The sequence below is a fragment of the Cyclospora cayetanensis genome, unplaced genomic scaffold, assembly GCF_002999335.1.
Source record: "Cyclospora cayetanensis isolate NF1_C8 unplaced genomic scaffold, CcayRef3 CcayRef3_contig_23, whole genome shotgun sequence".
Classification (NCBI taxonomy): domain Eukaryota; phylum Apicomplexa; class Conoidasida; order Eucoccidiorida; family Eimeriidae; genus Cyclospora; species Cyclospora cayetanensis.
Window position 1 is genome coordinate 242,599 of NW_020312181.1, and position 18,122 is coordinate 260,720.

Here is an 18,122-nt window from a genome sequence, read left to right on the forward strand (position 1 = left end):
CCCGCCAGAACCAGCGAGGGGCGGATGTGCAGGCCGACCCGCCTATTCTGACACTGCCGACGCCAGACGATACCGCCAGCATTTTGAAACAGGCGTTTGTACATGGGGAAGACGGCAGGTGCTTTCACCCCAGCGGGCTGTCACGCATTGTCGCGAGAGCCTCGCCACACAGAGAGAAGCGCAAAAAGCCTGGGCAAGCACTGTAACGCCCTGCAGTCCGATCTCTGCAACAATACCCCAGGCATCTGCAAGGCCAGTTGCCCCAGAAGGTCGGTAGCCACCCTCGCCCTGTCCTCCTAAGAGGCCCCCCTCCCCCCTCTATAAGGGATGTGGAATAAGGGCCTTTTTCAGGTACTCTTTCTTGGGGTGTCGCCTGCCGCCTGTGTAGATACGCCGTCTCAACAGTGCGTTCTTGTAGGATGCGCCAGCAAGCCCAGAACAGAAATGCTGGTTTGCTTTGCTCCCGCAGTAGGCAGCAACGTTCAAGGCTGACGCCGGCCCCTCCCAATAGCGCTATGCCCTACACATCCACCGTGGCACTCGAAATGTTCTGCTAATAGCCCCTCCCCCCCTCCCGCCCCTGACTACCTGCAGGTAATCGTGGGCAGTACGTTGGAGGCGGCCTAGCCCCTTAGTGCCGCCCCCAAGGCGCCTCTGTGGTGAGCTTCGCTGAAACGCAAGCGTTTTAAAGCTGCTCGGGGTCCTCCTTAAGGAGCAATTGTCGCGAGTCGTTACACACAGGCAGGCCTCTAAGGGGGGCCACCCGGAGAGAAAATAAAACGAAACGATTTAGCACACGGTTAGACAAAAACACCCAGTAACGCGGACGGCGCCCGACCACTCGCCATCCGGGGCCTTGCACGCTGCCTTCTACCCCTGCATCACAGGCTACGCAAGTAAGGAACAGAAGCAGCTGCTGCACAAGTCCAGCAGAAGGAGAGACGTGCAACCTGCAAACGATGGAGGGTCCCATCCTCCGCTCGCAGTTGTTTCGTATCAGTAGGCCTTTGCTGCGTCGAGCTTCTTGAGGCACAGCGCAAATACTGCCTCTTTTGAATAACCCCAGAACAAGTGCCTTCTTGTCCCTCAATCAGGAGCCCCTACCGACAGAAGGCGGACCCACACGGCTGCCACCACAAGGGCTACTTTGTGTCACGCCGCCTTCGGCCAGACCCCCCGTTGTTCACTGTGCAAACCAGCCTCCTTTAGTGGTCTCTAGTACACTTAAAGCCCTAAAATGCCACGGCTCAGAGTCCACACCCCTAAGTGAGACGCCCTCTGGAAGCGCAACCGCGTGCGCATCGTGTATCGGGTTATCTGTCCTCACAGAGCGGCGGCGCGTCCGGGAGTGTCGGATTTTGCCAGATGTCAAATCGGCTGATCTTCTTGGGCCTGGGAAGAGGTTTCGTAGGTGGGTTGACGAGCTGTTTAGAAAATACGCGGGTAGCTTTCATCCTGAGGTGGCACAGATGCCGGTTTTCCTCCTTGCTTGCCACGTGCTCCGTCCTGTACCTCCAAAGGTCTTCCCTCAGGAGCTCCTCTCGCGGCTCAGGCAGCACATTGCAGAGCAAATGGTCCTGCTCTACGTCGTGGGTGTACTTGACCCGTCCATGCACTAGCGCAACTAGGGAGGAATCCTTGGCAACCCCCACGTTCTCTCCCGGATACATCTTCCGGTGCCTACCCCGCCGCTTACTCTCGAAACCCCATGCGATGTACCGCCGCTGCTTCACCAGCAGGGCTCCTGGAGTCACATACTCTGCAGAGAGGCGACGCGGGCCTATGTGAGCCTTCTGCGACTGACCTGTGGGGGAGGCTCTGCCTCGCCGATGGTAGGCTGAGGACTTAACCATCTTGTGCCGTACAGCCTGATAGCTGTAAGGGGGAGGGGCGGGGAAGGCAGGAGGGAACACCACCAGGGAGCCACCCGGCAAGGCTCCACTGAGCAACGATGCAGAAAATGGGTGCCAACGGCCCACAGCAGAAGAGGCGGGCGTTAGATGCGAAAGGGGGGCCTCCTGGTGGAACCACGTGTTATGCGGACGAGCGGCAGGGACACGGGAAGACCAATGAAGCGGACGACACACCGACAGATCCTCATCATTGCGACTGCAGACCTGGCAGCTAATACTAGCGTTTCGCAGACCCAGTGTCGAGGGAGAAAGGGCAGTCGCTGCTTTTTGAAAAATGAAGGAATGCCGCAGGGCGCTGCTGCCAGCCCTCAGCGCCCAGCCTGTCGATGCCCGACTGCCCTGCATCGGAGCAAGGCAGAAAAAGCCATGGCAAAACGAAGGCACCAGAGGAAGGCAAGGAAAGTCCTCTTTACGCAGCCAAGCACACCGAGGCAAAACAGCAGCAGCCGGGGCCGTCTTCAGCCTTTATTGGAGTGCCTGGCGTTTATGAGAGCTAAATTGAGCGCCAATTTCGTACAAGGAGATCCAATCGATGCAATGGATTCGGGGAAGCTGAGTTAATGAGCTGAGAATGCTGGGGCTGCGCATGTTTGCAGTCCCTATTCTGCGGTGAGTGTCTCTTCCGCCAGTCTGCCCTTATAGGTGCGCAGCTTTTACCAAGCCGTTCCCTGCACCAAATATAGCGAATTCGCATAACAGAAATGCCACTTTCTACATAATCATGAGTTCGGCAATGCTCTTCCGACTGTTTGCAAAAGTTTCTTCTAAACAGTACCATTCGCTACGGAATGCAACAACGGGTCACACATCGGCCTTACGACACGCCGGTCAACCCCCCAATTAATTGTTGACAAGCTACTCTTCATGAATGAAAACAGCGGATCTGACAAAATAGAGCGCTTTAAGCAAAATGGCAGCCTCGAGGGCCCCAGTTACAGACATTGATCCTGATTCAGATTTGTACCAGGACGCACTCGCACAGGGTGCCATAGCCAGCGCAAGGTTCCAGAAAGAGGAAGACATATCAAGGCACATGAAGAATTTCTTTGATTCCAAATATTCCCCGAATTGGCATTGTGTAGTAGGCAGGGATTTTGCAAATTGCTCCTCCTGTGAGCAAAAGACGAGCATTTTTTTTTATGTGGGGCAAACCGCCATCCTGTTGTACAAACTTGGGTGATTGAAAGGACCATACGGCTACTCCTGTTGTCTCAAACCCTAGAGCGGTTTAACATGTTTTGTCTATGGTGAACTCAAAGTTTATTTTCTGGGCCTCAGTGGCTCTTCAATGACGCAGACACGTCGACAAACGGGGTTCTCGTTGGGTCTAACGCATGGTTGGACAGCTGGGAAGGAGACGCTGAGATGGGGCGTCGCCTAAGGTGGCTCGCTATTTTACCCATGCTTTCCCTGCTGTGGTGTCCGCTTGCAAACTGCTTCGCCATATACCGCGTTTGCGCATGGAGGACATGCACTGGCGTCCCCGTTCCTCTTCTTCAAAGAGGAACTGTTGAACAGCTGGAAATCCAGGCCCGTAATCAGATCTGTATGGGAGGCACAGCATCGCTTCTTATGAAGAAAAAGGATCGGCGAAACCTTGTGGTTTTGGAATGCACGGAAGCGCGAGCAGAGGGCAAGCCTCCATCACGATATACAACGACGAAGAATCGCAAGAACACTCCAGAACCTCTACAACTTCGTAAGTATAATAAGTTCTTGAGACGGCATACACTCCACAAAGAGCTTAAGTGACAAATCACAGAAACACTCTGCCGTCTGCCTATCAGGAAGTCCCAGTGGAAGCCTTGTTTCTCATTCCCATTATGTACAAGGAGGCATTTGCTTTTCACTGTCCATTACATGGCTTTTTAACGAACTGCCCGGACTGTGAATACGGCCTGGGGCACTTTTGTCCAATGCCGTGGTCTACTCTACAGGAAAGGACAGGCCTGTTTACTCACACAAAATATGCACAAGCAACCCACCCTTGCGATAAGGTGCAGATGATCGGCATCCTTTTGCTAAATGAACCAGAATTTTTAAGCAAGCTCGCGTGGCTAGATAGTAGCTGTATTTTGCAGCGACCTTTTAGGATGTTCATTATCTTAGAGAAGTGGAAAGGGGGCTGTACTAAGATTATGATGGTATCATATACGCCAGAATTGCTGATTACAACGAAATGCTTTTCAATAAGCGCATTCGTCTACTTGTAAATGTAGAAAGCAACAAGATCCTTCATGGCCAGTGTATGTGAAATATCTAGTAGCTTTCCAATAGAGAGCGAACTCTAGAATCGTACCGAAAAGTAGCGAGGAAGAATTTAACTCTCCATGGAGCACAAAGAAGTGAATCGTGCCTACTAGAGCCTTGGTGTAAACAACTGAAATGCACGGTTTACCGAACCTTTCCATCTAAGCGGACGATGCCGCCATTTAAAAGAGCAGGCAGGGGAAAGCAACTTTCTTTCACCTAAATCAATCATCGCAATATTAGAAATGATGTAAGCAAGCACTTATGAAAGGGACTTTGCCGCTCTGGTGTATGTACTGCCCATTGGAGCAGAGTGGTGTGTCGCCACCTCAGGTGTCCAATACATATCAGTGAAACGCAACGCTCATTTTTGCGTCATACAGGGAGAGGTGCAAAGTGCAAAGGCCGCGAATTCTTATCAGCAAACGAATGCGCGGCATGATTTTATACTCAGTAGAAGATGCATTTTTATGCGTCTAATACAGCCATATAAGTAATCGTGAATCATGGACTGCAAAGCCGTCTTGACGTCGGAAGGAGTTGTGGAGCCTCTTTTTCAGCTACTGGTGCATAAGGTGACCATTGAGAAATTCGACTTACTTCGGGATCTGGGTATGGCTCCGTTTCCTACGTTCGCTAATACCTGGATAAACATAGACTGACACCAGCAAAGAAGAAAGCACTCCCAGACTGCGCCGAGGACTCGGAAGGTAAATGAGAAGGCTGGAGAGAACATTCGCATTTGAGGCCCTAAGCATACCTTAACAGAGTTTTTTGAGCATGGAACTGTGTTATTTCTGGGCTCCTTTGGTCAGGCAGCGGGACTTGAACTCCAACTTTGGTGAGTCGAACTTTCCAACATTGCGTGTCAACCCTTACATTCGGAACCAATTTTTGAGCAGGCTGTGCCCAAATGGTAACAACATTCCCAAATGGCTTTTGAGCTTGAAGAAAATCTGTCTTAGGCGATAGAGAGGACTGGGATGCCCTCACAATCACAATATCGAATGAAGGTACTTACTATGAAAGCCAACAATCGTACATCTTCATCTTCTGGGTTCGTTCAGGCAGCGAAGGTAGTGGAGCTACATGCACATCCTGTGAAATCTAAGCGCCTAAAAGCAAGGACTGACAGATTTACCAGATGTTACAAAACTGACACTACTTGACGCTCGGGACGAATACAAGGAAATATCTTCCTGCGAAACAGTAGGAATATGCAGGGCCAAGCGAGGATACGTGCGATTCTTTTTTAACTGGACGGATCACAACATCCTTCGAGTCAGTTCTATTATTCCACGTCTTCTGGCACGCAGTCTCAGTTCGCCTCAGGTTGGAAGCCGTTTGGTGCTCAAAGTCGAAATGCGGTTTCTTCGTCGACTTCTACACATAGACGCAGAACCAAATCGGGGCGCGACGACTGGCTCACTCCAATGCGATGTATTCGATTATTTATCTGAAAAGTAAGAAAGTTACATTAGGAAAAGCCAGATGCCGGCGTCATTTGGTGCCTTCAGATACTTCAAGATGGCGAATGGTACGGTGCAAGTCTACCGTAGTGCACAATACGGACGGGTAACGTACGATTAACCGATCCATCTGCAATCAGATCGCGTGCTGGTCCAAGTCGGCTCTCGAAGTACGTTGCCACTTAATCCGATCCACAAAAGTTGTGTGTACGTATTGCCAAAACAGAGATGCTATGCAGCAAGGCTCTTCTTTCTTGCCGCTCGCCAGTGTTTGAAAGCATGTTTTCTGGTACGGTGAAACGATTTTTCGACTAAAGTACTTGTTATCGACAATCCACTAGGCAGCTTCAAAGAAGCTAATTCGAGCTTCATTGCCTTAAAGGACATGGACACTGACGTTGCCGCTATCCTCATTGACTGGATACAGGAAGACAGGTTTGCGAAACTTGCGCGCTTAGATACCTCTAGTCTGAAAAATGCAACTTCATTTGCAGGCTTCCCGAAACATCAGGTCTCAACTGGAGCAAATGCATGCGAGTGCTGATGGCTGCAGATAAGTTTCAAGTCCACACGCTAGTAAGCCCAGCCACGGTTCATCCGAGCAACTTCAGAAAATTTTGATGTCTTGCATTCGAAGGTGGATTACTGTATTTGTCATCTTCGTCGCCTCCTTACCCAAGGCAACGTATCATTCGACGAAATCATTGTGGTTCGGAAGATGTTGCAACAGTGCACAGGATCGAAGATTACTCAACTTGGTAAGTTCCGAACGTTCGCTATAAATGCAGCTTCATTCATACTTCGAGCAGCTAGGGATTGCGAGGCATATGTTGCTGCACGGGCAGCATGTGATCCGTCAAAGATGTGGAGCATCCTCGATTTAGAGATGACACATGATCCACTGCTAAAACCATGCAGGAAGGGAAATGCCATAGATATCTGAGCTCACAAGGCTAAACAAACTAACTTTTGGCGGGCACTAGTTGGAAGACTGCCACTCAAAAGCTAAATCTTGCTCCTCTTCCTAGCGGAGATTCCCAATTACCTTTAAATTTCTACTCAGTGCAGAAAAGTACACAGCTAGTTACTTTATGTCGTAGAAATAGCGGATGTAGGTATCTAATTAAAATTTCTACTATGCCTGGGCTGTCTGAAAGCGCCAATAGCCTAGAAGCGCAACACTTTTTCACGGTTTCAGCATGCCTATAGGGGGCGTGGGGTCGGCATAAGCCACCAGCTCACAGAGTCAAGTTATTGTAGGTTTATCGCCTTGGTACCAAAGCAAAACCTACTCCTCAACTAAAGTGTATTAGCATTATACCCGTCCTGATTCCGCGCCAGTACGCACCAGGGAAATTTCGCTACGCAAAATACGTTCCGTACAGCCCCTTTCGAAGAGAACCGTAGCGAGTTTTGTCTCTCGGCAGAGGCAAAAGCACTCTTCGGCCCAGGACGGGAGGTGGCGAAAGGCAAATCGGCTTCACCTGCTAGGCAGATTGTCCTTCCTTCTGTGCTCCCTGAAAGGCAAAAAAGCACCGTGAACAACAACCTAAATAACTTCATAAATAGAGCACAACCACTTAGAGATGCTGGGGGTTGGATCCTGTAACAGAGCTGGCACGATGTAATGGCCGTGTGGCTGGAACTTTGGTGTATTCATACGTACTTCTTGACTCTGCTGTAGATCAGCAGTTGGAGCTGCTTGTTCACTGCCTTGTCCGGGCTTCTCTGAGGCCGGTTCCTTCGAAGACGCTTGTCCATCGGCATCCGGAGTGGGCTTCTTTCGCACTACCTTCGGGGCTTCGTCCATGTCGATCTCCTCTTCTTCATCACTGGAATTGATGCAGACGTCCCCTGCAGAATGCCAGTCCATATTCCTAGATAGTCAATGAGCACTAATGACTGGTACTAAGCATTAGTGTTACGTTACATGCCTCAGCTGCAAAATATGCATAAATGTGCTACTCCGTGGGGTATGGCGGATGGACACACCAAGCATCTGCTGAAATAGAGTTGGCTCTTCATCCAGTTTGACATCTTCCGGATGCACAAAAACCTCACGCGGCTTCTCCTCAGGCGTATAGGCTGCGCAACCATTCAAGCCACAAGAAGCAAAGCGGTCAGCTGCTATTCTAGCAAGAGCTCTTTAATTTTCGGTGGTATGTCATGCTCGGTATTGCCATACCTCTGAAGTCCACGTCGATTGATGCGTCCACACCAGCATAAGAATCGCATAAGGCAACGACCGTCATTGTGTTCTTTCCTGGCCTTCCCACCCTGAATTGCAAGTTTTCGCGGACTACTCGCTCCAAATTTCTAGACTTCACGAAGTTGATGAGGCGGCCTGCAAAAAATCAACCACCTCGAAAATGCAGTGGAAGTGAAGTGTCCCATTTTGAGGACTGGATGCACATTCAACTTATCTGTAAGACAGGAAACATACCTCCCGCGGGGCCGTCTCCCTTTTCTTTCAAAAAAATCCACCATTCCTCGTATTTAGGCTCGGAAAAGAATGGCGCATGTACTGCTCCAGCAGCCTCTCCTTCCTAAAGCAAGCGGCACATAAAATTGGTCAATCACTGCGTACTTTGAGAAAACACGCTAATGGTCGTATCCTTGGAAATGAAACCCACGGTCCACTCTACGACCCAACAGAACTTCCGCTGCTGCCGCATCCTCTGTGGCTCCCACCTTTAAGTTCTTTCGGGTGAGAATGATGCGACAAGTCGCGATGTCGCCAACAACAATGTCAGCTTCGTCATCCACAACGATTTCTGCTTGAATATCGATGTTTGGAACATGGCTGCTGAAAGCCTGAATGTCCGCCAGCTGCTCAGGCGTCATATCGATGGTGCCTCGCCGTTCATCGCTCTCTTGACGCAAGAAATCTCCCAACTCACGAATAACATTCTTTCCTCTGACCAGATACGCATAGAAAGCGGCGAAAGTGTGAAGCATCTACCACCGTCACAACATGGTTTAGTACGGGATACAAGGCCGCAATATCGATCCCACTTCAGGGACCCTTCAGGTTCGTACCGGTGGCAGTGGCGGATGACATCCTCATCAAAGTGCGGGATTTGCAAAAGTGACTGGGACCTTCCGCTAATAGCTTGAACCAGGCAGCGACGGAATTCTAGAACCGAATCCGCAGTCAGATACCAGTCACTCAAGACAGAGACCTCCATCATGCACTGGGTTATTGGCAGCGAATCCCTGCATCCCGACACCACGCATAAGCACAAAATGGTGGTGCACAAGAGAGACCAGATATTCACCAGCTGACACAATTCCGATACAATCTACTGAAACGCTTAAGCTACCGGCACGTTACCTACTTCAAAAGCTGGTTCAGCTGCTCCCGAAGCCGTTGACTCATCAAGCCATGCAGTCGCTGCATGTGAGCGTTAACAAGGTAGCAGTTCCTGAACAAAAAGGCGCAAATCGTGCAAAACAGAATCCGTGAATCCTTTTAGATGCTTGTGCACTCCACAAATGGGTCGCCGTGAGCGTTAGGTGAATGACCTAGACGAACGCAGCACGTGTATCTCCTGGCAAGCACAGGAATACTGCAGATATGAAGATGTACCTAACAATTACGGGCATTGTGAAAACGCGTTTCTTTGTTTCCACAACGCTATCGCATATCTGTTTCATATCGTTATCGTCTTCGCGTTCAATCTTCATTGCGCGGCTCTCTCCGCTGGCGGCGAGAAGCTCAGGCAGGTTCTTGAGGCGAGTACCTTCCGTCATAACGTGTGTAAGGAATTGTACAGATTCAACCATAACTCCGTTAGCTGCACAGTCCACATGTATCAAGGAAAGAACGATTTTCATGAACACCTGAAATGGAAAATCCGGCCCAAAACACATTCGGCGGGCCTTGAAGGTGTTTCACTGCGGCATGCTGTGCAAGCCCATTAGAAAAGCCAGTCACACGCAGGGCGATCGAGAGTAAATTTGTCTTTTTAGTGCTCGTCTAGGACTTCTGAAAGTATAAAGTGCAAGTATGAGGCCGACAAGGAAGATACTCGCGCCCGCTAGCTCTCACCTACACAACTGAATTCACTGACAGACAGCAGACTCACGTGCATATTTCTTCTGTCGCTGGTAATAGCAAAGAAAGATCATGGGCAAGACAACCAACAGAAAGAGGAAAAAAAAGCAGAGGACGAAGAGCTGATTGCCTTCTTCAACCAGAAAACGAGGAAGCCCGACGCCAATTTTCATACCGCCGGGTCCATCAGGGTTTCCGTACTTTTCATAGTTCTTCTTCGCAACCTACGCCGCAGGCAGGAGAAACAGACGTACACGTGGGTCACCGTGACAGCGGGAGATTGCATGAAAGTGGAAGCAGAGGCACCACCCCCGTCGTAAGACATAACACACAGCCTAGCCCTTTTGAGAAACATGCGCCGCTGACAATAACATTCATTCTATAGTGATTGGGGAAGTTTGTATAATTACCTCGTCAGTAAGTGCCTGGTAGGCCTTCGCTATCATTATAAACCGGGCGCCTTGCGTTGGGTCATTCACATTCTTGTCGGGGTGGTACTTGAGAGACATCAGACGGTAGGCCTTTTTGATTTCTCTCTGAGTAGCTGATGGGCTGACATCTAGAATCTCAAATGGGTCGAACGTCTTTATGCTGTGAACATCTTGCAAGTTGCGGCAAATGAGGATGAAGCCAAGCCAGCACAACAACAGGGCCGTTACCTCTATGAGCCGCCCTTTTGTGAGGAAACGGCTGCGTAGAAGAGAAAGCTCCTTGTGGAGTTCTGCCCGCTGTGCGACGCATGCACTGCACTGGCAGTATCTGAACTTGGAACCCGATGACGACTTTTCTGGGTATTTTCGTCGGTACGCGTTCGACACAGCTAGACATTTCCGCAAGAAAAAGAAGGTCCACGGTATCAGGATACAAACAGTTACGCTACATAAGAAGAACATAAACGCATTGTCATCGTAGTCGAGCAAGTTCTCCCTCTGCTCGTCTTTGGTGAACGTATCCCGAAACTGCGACATTTTCGCAAGCGCTTGTCGCCCGCTGGCTTCCCAGCAGGGCGGAAATTAAATATTAATTGGCTTCTGCTGAAAGAGAGCCTGGTATTGATCAGTTGGCGCTCTGGGCGGCGACAGAAGGGCAAAGTTCAGGGGCTGAGTCATGGGGGATGCTGTGATGGTACCTCAATGCCTGTAATTAAGGGAATTCCAGACACTGTTCCAGCCCCATCACGCTCTCCTAATGCAACAGAGACACGAAATCAACCAAAAGAAGCAACAGCGCGAGTGTTTATTCCAAGGTCCAGAAGCCGCAGTGCACAAGACAGCCGCCAGGCCCAACGTTGTCCGTGCATGTATTTTGGCCAGTAGAAAGTCCCTGGGACAAAAATAGAAAATACATCAGTATATGTTGCATGTTCTACTGACTACAATAGCCAATTGATGCTAACTGTCTAAGGACAGTGTAGAATTCAACCCTACCCGATCACTTCTTATGGTTGTCTTTCTCAGCTGCTGCTCCGCCGTTCGCTTACTACGGAGGGTGAATTCGCCACAACATCCTAATAGAGAATAATATTCCGATCTAAAATATCAAAGGCTCATCCCGCATCATGGACGCGTTTTAATATGCCGCGAATTCTATCTGCGCGCGCGTACACGTCCACCAGCATTTTCATGGTCTACTCCTGTTAGGAGATCCTCCGATGGAATTTGCCGTGGCGCTCACGTTTTTTAAACTTTGACTTCTATTATAGTGACCCCATATAATGCTTTTGTCCGCCTCTAGCTTGGAGAGATCATGCAGAGCAAGAACTCTGTGGAAGAGGAGCAAATTCAGATGACCGAAACAGTACTAGGAAATGCCGTGAAATATAACGCTCTATCTGAGGTCTAAGTAGGGCGGCACTTCACTTAAGTCTCAACGAAAATCAGGAGAAAGGCATTAGGTGTTTCATAAAAGGACTCACGCCTTCTCCAGGCCCCGACCCTCAGGGCTACCAGTGCGAGGGGCGAGGGACACATAGGATGTGCGGAGCTGTACCCTCGAAGCACCCCGAGCATTTAAATCCAGTTTCATATAGCATCGCACACGCAGGCAACAGAACATCTTCTTGTACCGAGCTAACAGTCCACCACACTAAGGCAGGTACACGAATAGACGCGCCAGATAGTTAATTCTTGACCTATGCTCAGTTAAATGAACTGATCTGGTAGAATGTGCTCTGGTATAACTTAATCCCCTGAAGTATCCACGCCGGTGATGCAAAATAAATTTATTCTATGATGTGGAATCTGATCAGCCCGTTTTAGCAGAGACTACATTGAAGCAAACTTTTACTCGTCATCGACTGCACACTTCGCCAAATGCAGGTAACAATTACAAGGAAGTCAGCAGCTCCATATGTTCGCTGCAAATTATCAGCGGCCGGGAACCCAGTCAGCAAGCATGTGCTACCCTAGAACGTTCGTAAACCTTTTTAGTGGCACCAAAGGTAGAAATTGTGCAGCACAGCGGGATGTTCCAGTAGTCAAAAACGGCAAGGTGCCACACTTCAAACTTTCATTCGCCTTCACAACTACACTCTACACCTTATTCCTAATACTGAACACCTTAAGTCAGCAGCTTCTCGTCCTATGTGGGTGAACTTATGCAAAAGCTAGTGCATTTCATGGGCGGTCCCTGCGCTCCCTGGCTTCATCTCGTCCTCGTCCAACACAAACTGCTTCTTTCCAGTCTCTCTGGCGATGTTCTACTCCGTAAGGGCCGAAAAGTGCGACTGGGCCCCCTATACGTGACGACGATAATGCAACACCTTAAACCGCCCACGCCGTTAGGAGCCCCGGTGATGCCATTAAAGGCGAGGATGCCCGGCATATCCTAGATTCCTCTAGTTGTTTGCAGCACGCCTTGGGGAAGGCTTACAGAAGAGTGGCAGTATAATGAGGAGATAGCACTGCGAAGTGAGAATTTTTCGAGTAGACTGCTCCGGGCCGGCGCCCTTCAGCACTTTGCAGTCCGTTGTTGTTACAGACGGTATTTTGGCATGCTCCGCTTCTTTTAGCACTCCTTTGTTGACAATTCGTCTTGGGATGGGGCACTGAAGAATACATTGCTGATCTCCTCGATTTATGGTGTGATATGCCTTACATACGCAGGTCGAAGGCCAAACGGACCTGGCATTCCATTTGCTTCACGTGCGAGACCACGTGTGCAGGGCCAAAAAACACGGTGGTCTGGCGACAGAGGCAACATCCTTTTGTTTCCTTTTTGTATTATAAAAACGTGAGTACTGACATGAACTCAAAGACAATGCTGTGAATCCTGGCCTTAGCACGACGTCGCTCACAAAGGGCTGGCCCGATGACCTGCCCCAGAAGATCAGAAACAAACCAAATTCACTCGAGCAAAAGTGAGTTTCTTAGCCCCTCCCCTGTAGCTGTACATCGGGGGAGCAGCGACAAAATAAATGCGTGCCTGTTCGTAGCAGACAGCGCCTATGCTCAGGTCTCTAGTGCTGTTCTGCCGTCCTGCAAAAGCTTTACTGCCACTACTGAAGCAGCAGTGCCACTGCCAGAGTCAAGGCGACCGAAACACCCGGGCAAAAGGACCAGAGGGAGGCAGCAGATGGCTCTTTGCTCGTTACACATAATGGCGGGGTTGGCACAAACTCCATCTTCCCATCACGCTCCTGGCACATTACTGTATGGTGCCCATACATTGAAAAGCCGGGATTGCATGCATAAGTAACTGTGTCGCCCTGTACAACAAGACCGCATCAGCAAAGACTCCTCATGTATGTCACTAACGCTGAGGCCCTGGAGGTAGCCCAGTACTTATTTAGAACTAGAAATGGACCATTAAGGGGAAGGGCTGGGAGTATGTCAACATTAGAGGAGAACCTACGCACCACGCGCATGTAAGGACCTAGAACCGTATCAGAAAATATGCGAGTTGAGTGTAGCACGAGGGGCGGCTCAATGCAGCCTGAAGTAGCAAAGACAAGACGGGCCATGAAGCTACAGAAAAACTCTGAGGTAGCAACAAAGAAAGCAACCGATACATCTGCCTGTGTCGATATGTTTGCAAGCACACAAGTGCAAACCTCTTAGTAATTTGGCGCAGCCATGTTGTCTCACTCTTATTTTCGCTGTAAACCTTCAGGAAATGAACGATCTCATCCGTACTCGGGCCCTTCCCTGACTTCTGCACCGCAGCCAGCGGAGTTAGCCCTTCCTGAAAAGGCGAAAGCATTGTTTACAATGATTGATAGAGCTGTTCATATTGCTGCTTGCTCTATTATGGGTAAAGATTTTTGTTTACAAATGCACTGCGTGCATGTGTCATTCTTCAATGATCGCTTGTCATAAAGAGCGCTTTTGAACTGCTACACCCTTATCATATTTCCTACTGCACTCAATATGGACGCACCGCGTTCTTCTCTTCAGCAGGGACACTGGCCATGTCCACGAGCCTACGCATGATTTCTACATATCCGCCCGTGGCTGCAAGATGAAGCGGCGTGTTCCCCTCCTTGTCTCTTGCCATGGGGTTCGCGTGGTGCAGCAGAAGCGCCTCAAGGGCTAGAGCTGGCACTATAGACCTTGGCACCGCCTGATACAAAACTGGTGCAGCTGCTAGATGAATTGGGGCCTTTCCTCTGGCGTTCGGCGCATTGATATGCACGCCGATCTCTGCCGTCTCCAGAAGCCTTGTGGTGGAAGTGTAGGCGTTAAATATGGCCGCGTAGTGCAGCGGGGTGTTGCCTTGCACATCGGGGGCTGAGGGATCAGCCCCGTGGTCCAACAGGATCCGCACGACGGGCCAGTTGTCACCAGCCGCCGCATAATGCAGAGCAGTCATACCGGCCTGCACGCATTGTGCTATGCAGTCCGTTGGCCGTACAATGCGGATGACGGGTTTTCACAATGCGCTTGATGTGCAACCTACACAGCAACACGTAGAAGAAAGTGGTAAACGGAGGGCGAACGACAGAGGGCACCAGCGCATTGCATACCTTATCAGTGGCCTTGGCATCTGCGCCTGCGAGGAGTAGGCGCTTGACGAACCCGCTTGATAGAGCCTTTGGATGGTAAGCAGCAAGCATAAGGGGTGTCCTCTCCAAGGTGTCTCTGGTGTCAACTTTAGCGCCGTACTGCATCAGCAGCTCCACCGATTCAATGCTGTCCAAAGACTGAATCGACGCCGCTGCATGCAGCGGCCTGCCATTTGTAGCCTGCGGCAGCATACGAAGACAGCTCGCAGCGCCTTTCACTCGCATGTCTGCAACGTGTTGGAATTTCAAATGCCCACATGCACTCAAGGTACTCAGTGGGCTGAGTTCGTGTCTTTGCTGGTAGCTATGCCTCCCTCAGCCGTGTCCAGCGCACCTCGTAAGTGTTGAGAGCGCTCAGTGGCGATAAAGTGGCGTCAGTTGTCCTCTGATTTTGGGGGATGGAGGGTATATCGGGGAAAGCGCCGAACTGCAGCAGCACTTCCGTCACATGTGGTTTTCTGGCAGCAATAGCCGCATGCAGGATCGAGTCGCCATCTCGCACTCTGGGGGGGCTGCTCGTCTAGAGGCAAACAATACGCACGCATGGCTAGCTTATTTTTCAAGGCGCCGTTCCTGGCTCCTTCGCGGGCAAGGAAAGATAAAAGATATTGCCTTCCACTAATGGCGCTCCTACATCTTTTATTGTGGACACCTCTCTACGGGGGAACTACCCGATCAAAAGTTTCAGGCCAAAGAGCTCTAAGATCCAATCGTACCGCTGTAGCTCGACAATATCTGAAATTTCGGCTACGTGAATTTGCGACGTCCGCAGCCCTCAGCAGCGCAGTGAGTTCGGCAAGAGAGTAAGGCCCATCGATCCGCCGAAAAACTTCATCACAGAACCCCTGATCTGCATCCTGAAAATGGACTGCAGCAGAGGCACCATTACAACGCATCATAAAGCGGCTTCCACACACGAAGCAGCTAGCAGCCAGATAAGCGGACACATTGCGTTTAGCATGACGGGCCAGGATGGTTCCCCTAGGACTCCAAAATTTAGTTTCTGATTATTTTACTCTATGGCTCTTATTTAAGGTTTCGATGTGTCCCCCCGCAGCAGCCGACACCCTATACTCCCTCCCCTTACAGTCAACTCTCTATTTGAGTATTCGCTGATGACTGATGACCGCACTGCGGACGCAGGGAGAGTGTAGGAAACTAAGTAAACCGACAAAGCAGGTCGCACCATTTTCTGCTGCTTTCTTGATGAGCTCGTTCTCCTCCTTTAGGGCCTCCAGTGCAATCTCCGTGTAACACTTTCCCTGTTGCATGTCGACCTTGGCCTCTGCAGTCTGTCCGGTGCTGGCTGCAATACCCTCGGTGCCTTCGAGGTGACTCTCCTCGACAGGCGTCGTAGAACCCCGCGTAGAGTCACCTTGGTCATGGCTCTCAGTTGCACCTATTTGCGCTGGGGACGAAGACTGCTCTCGCTCTTCAGTGCCTTTTGTTGAGGCTGCTGTCTCGTTTTTTCCCTGCGAAGATGTGCTATCGGGTGTTCCCCCGTCATGCGCTTTTATCGCAGCCTCCCCTGCATGCAACTCTTGCACTTGTGATTTTCCAGCAGAGGGGGTTGCCCCTCTAGAGTCCGGAGCCTCCGCAGCCAAATCTACCTGCTCAATGTCGCTCCTTTTCACTGCTTGTGCCTGCCCTTCGGAAGCCCCTGTTCCAGAATCTGCCACTGGTGAGCTTTGATCTTCTGGCTCTTCCGTTGTGGCTGCAGTTTTATTTGTTGGTGACTCCTCGTCCTTGGCGTCTTCAGCAGCCCCTGTTACAGTGTTTGCTTGCTGCGAGGAGGAAGGCTCTGCCTCGTCCTTATCATCAGACGGCACAGCGGCAGTAACCTCCTGAACGCCTGCAGTAGCCCTAGCATGTGGCCGCTCAGAGCTGCTGGCCGATGCCTCAGAGGAAGAATCTTCTGCTTCAGCTTGAGTGCCCTGTTCGGCTTCTTCATTGTTTGACTTGCTGGCCTTGGTTTCACTACTTTCCTCCTCATTATCCTGATTTTCGGTGTAAGATTCGTTCGTCGGCGAGCCCCCCTCTGTTTTCGCCTGAGGGCTGCTGCTGTCATCTCTACTGCTATTCTCCGCTGCTGCTTCTGATTGCTCTCCGGCCTGCCCCTGCTCGCTTTCTTGTGACGCTCCCTCTTTCTGGTCTTCTCCTGCCGACGATTCATCACTCTCCTCAGTAGATTTTCCCGCTTCACTGGCTTTATCATCCTCGTCGGGTTTTTCTTCCTCGGCTTCGCTTTCCGCCTCACTGCTCTGCTTATCCTCTTTCTCAGAAGAGCCACCTACCTGCAGGGCCGAAGCCCCATGATATCCATGAAGGCTAAGCCTCTCCAGCAACGGTGCTTTCTCCTCTCCGCGAGAAAACAGCCGTCTGTCTGCCCTTCTCACCGCACTCCCGTTTATTTCCTCATCAAAAAGAGCTCTATTTGATCCGTTTAATCTCAGATGATTCTCTGCCAAAGTCTCATCCGAGTCCTCGTAGTCTGAAGCCCAAGCACCTTCGTCTATTAAGGAATAAGGGCTAGAGGACGGTGGTCGGCCGGCTGCCGGACTGATGGAAGAAGAAAAGCCGGATGAAGGATGCAAGGAGAGCAAATTTCGTGGAAGAGACAGTGATTGCTCACTCGGAAGGACAGAACTCGCTCCCTTCGCTGCAGCAACGGAGACAACACAAGCACGCACAAGCCGGACAAGATGACTAGAAAGGCAAATGGATTACCTCGAAGGAAAAGGGAGCCAGCAAATGTCGCTTCGTTATAATTTACTGATACTGCAGCAGGACGGATTTCCCCCATTCTGCAAGGACATATAAGCAAGATTCACTATGCGGTCCGTGAAGATGCAAGGACCCATGCCCCAGAGAGGCGACATTGCGGACAGCAGGAACCGACTAAGAGGACACTCTGATGATCATGCATTCAATGGGCGCTGCGTCGCATTTTTCTCCCGCGTACGCATATCTCTGGTCTTAGTGGGTGGTGAGGAACCTTGTTGGCATCAATGAACAGTTTATCCAGCCCCTCAACGAGATGCACCTCTCTCTGTTACCTTACGAGCATTTCAATAAGAATATATAATGGAATAAAGGAGAAAATACAACACTTCTGTTACCCTTCTAAAGCCAGAAAATGCAACGGGCATAACGAGACAAAGACAGCAGGCGCAGCCTTCATGGCTGTTGCGTTCTACGCCTCGAGCTGCTACCTTCCTGGGTGCATCCATCTTACTCATCAAGGTGAAAATGCAAGCAAAAACTGCTGGAGCCGAGCGCCTCCATAGCGCGCCGCCCTCTCCGCCGCCACCCATTCTGCTTCCCCCGAGGGTCTACAGCTGAGGTCTCAGCCGTAAAATGATGCCCTAGGGGTCAGAATCATTGGTCCTATGACAATAAAGTAAAAAACGGCCCAGAATATGCTTTAATAC

At 50.4% G+C, this 18,122-nt stretch overlaps 5 protein-coding genes across 5 annotated transcripts; 2 read left to right on the forward strand and 3 right to left on the reverse strand.

Moving 5' to 3' along the window:
• Positions 1-1,313: 1,313 nt before the first annotated feature.
• Positions 1,314-1,865, reverse strand: LOC34621557 (50S ribosomal protein L27, chloroplastic). The gene has a single exon (XM_022734765.2). It carries the CDS (start codon positions 1,851-1,853, stop codon positions 1,314-1,316), a length of 540 nt encoding a protein of 179 aa, XP_022590376.2. The 5' UTR covers positions 1,854-1,865.
• Positions 1,866-2,823: 958 nt separating this feature from the next.
• LOC113147456 lies at positions 2,824-3,665 on the forward strand. The gene is made up of 2 exons (XM_026338118.1): positions 2,824-2,915; positions 3,380-3,665. The coding sequence occupies exons 1-2, from the start codon at positions 2,824-2,826 to the stop codon at positions 3,663-3,665; spliced, it is 378 nt and encodes a 125-aa protein (XP_026193903.1).
• A 1,004-nt stretch (positions 3,666-4,669) lies between these two features.
• LOC113147457 lies at positions 4,670-6,575 on the forward strand. The gene is made up of 13 exons (XM_026338120.1): positions 4,670-4,775; positions 4,832-4,873; positions 4,932-5,004; positions 5,066-5,079; positions 5,129-5,176; positions 5,290-5,444; positions 5,496-5,626; positions 5,681-5,700; positions 5,773-5,802; positions 5,859-5,921; positions 5,974-6,067; positions 6,127-6,208; positions 6,270-6,575. Exons 1-13 carry the CDS (start codon positions 4,670-4,672, stop codon positions 6,573-6,575), a joined length of 1,164 nt encoding a protein of 387 aa, XP_026193905.1.
• A 606-nt stretch (positions 6,576-7,181) lies between these two features.
• LOC34621558 (dnaJ protein ERDJ2A) lies at positions 7,182-10,657 on the reverse strand. Its single transcript, XM_026338121.1, has 9 exons — positions 10,100-10,657; positions 9,721-9,913; positions 9,222-9,429; positions 8,672-8,848; positions 8,324-8,549; positions 8,076-8,178; positions 7,818-7,976; positions 7,625-7,717; positions 7,182-7,486 (listed from the first exon to the last, which is right to left on the reverse strand). The coding sequence occupies exons 1-9, from the start codon at positions 10,655-10,657 to the stop codon at positions 7,182-7,184; spliced, it is 2,022 nt and encodes a 673-aa protein (XP_026193906.1).
• A 2,481-nt stretch (positions 10,658-13,138) lies between these two features.
• LOC34621559 (ankyrin repeat and KH domain-containing protein mask) lies at positions 13,139-17,494 on the reverse strand. The gene is made up of 10 exons (XM_026338122.1): positions 17,419-17,494; positions 15,878-17,350; positions 15,408-15,559; positions 15,026-15,211; positions 14,653-14,871; positions 14,067-14,504; positions 13,775-13,871; positions 13,546-13,622; positions 13,247-13,395; positions 13,139-13,205 (listed from the first exon to the last, which is right to left on the reverse strand). The coding sequence occupies exons 1-10, from the start codon at positions 17,492-17,494 to the stop codon at positions 13,139-13,141; spliced, it is 2,934 nt and encodes a 977-aa protein (XP_026193907.1).
• Between the last annotated feature and the right edge of the window lie 628 nt (positions 17,495-18,122).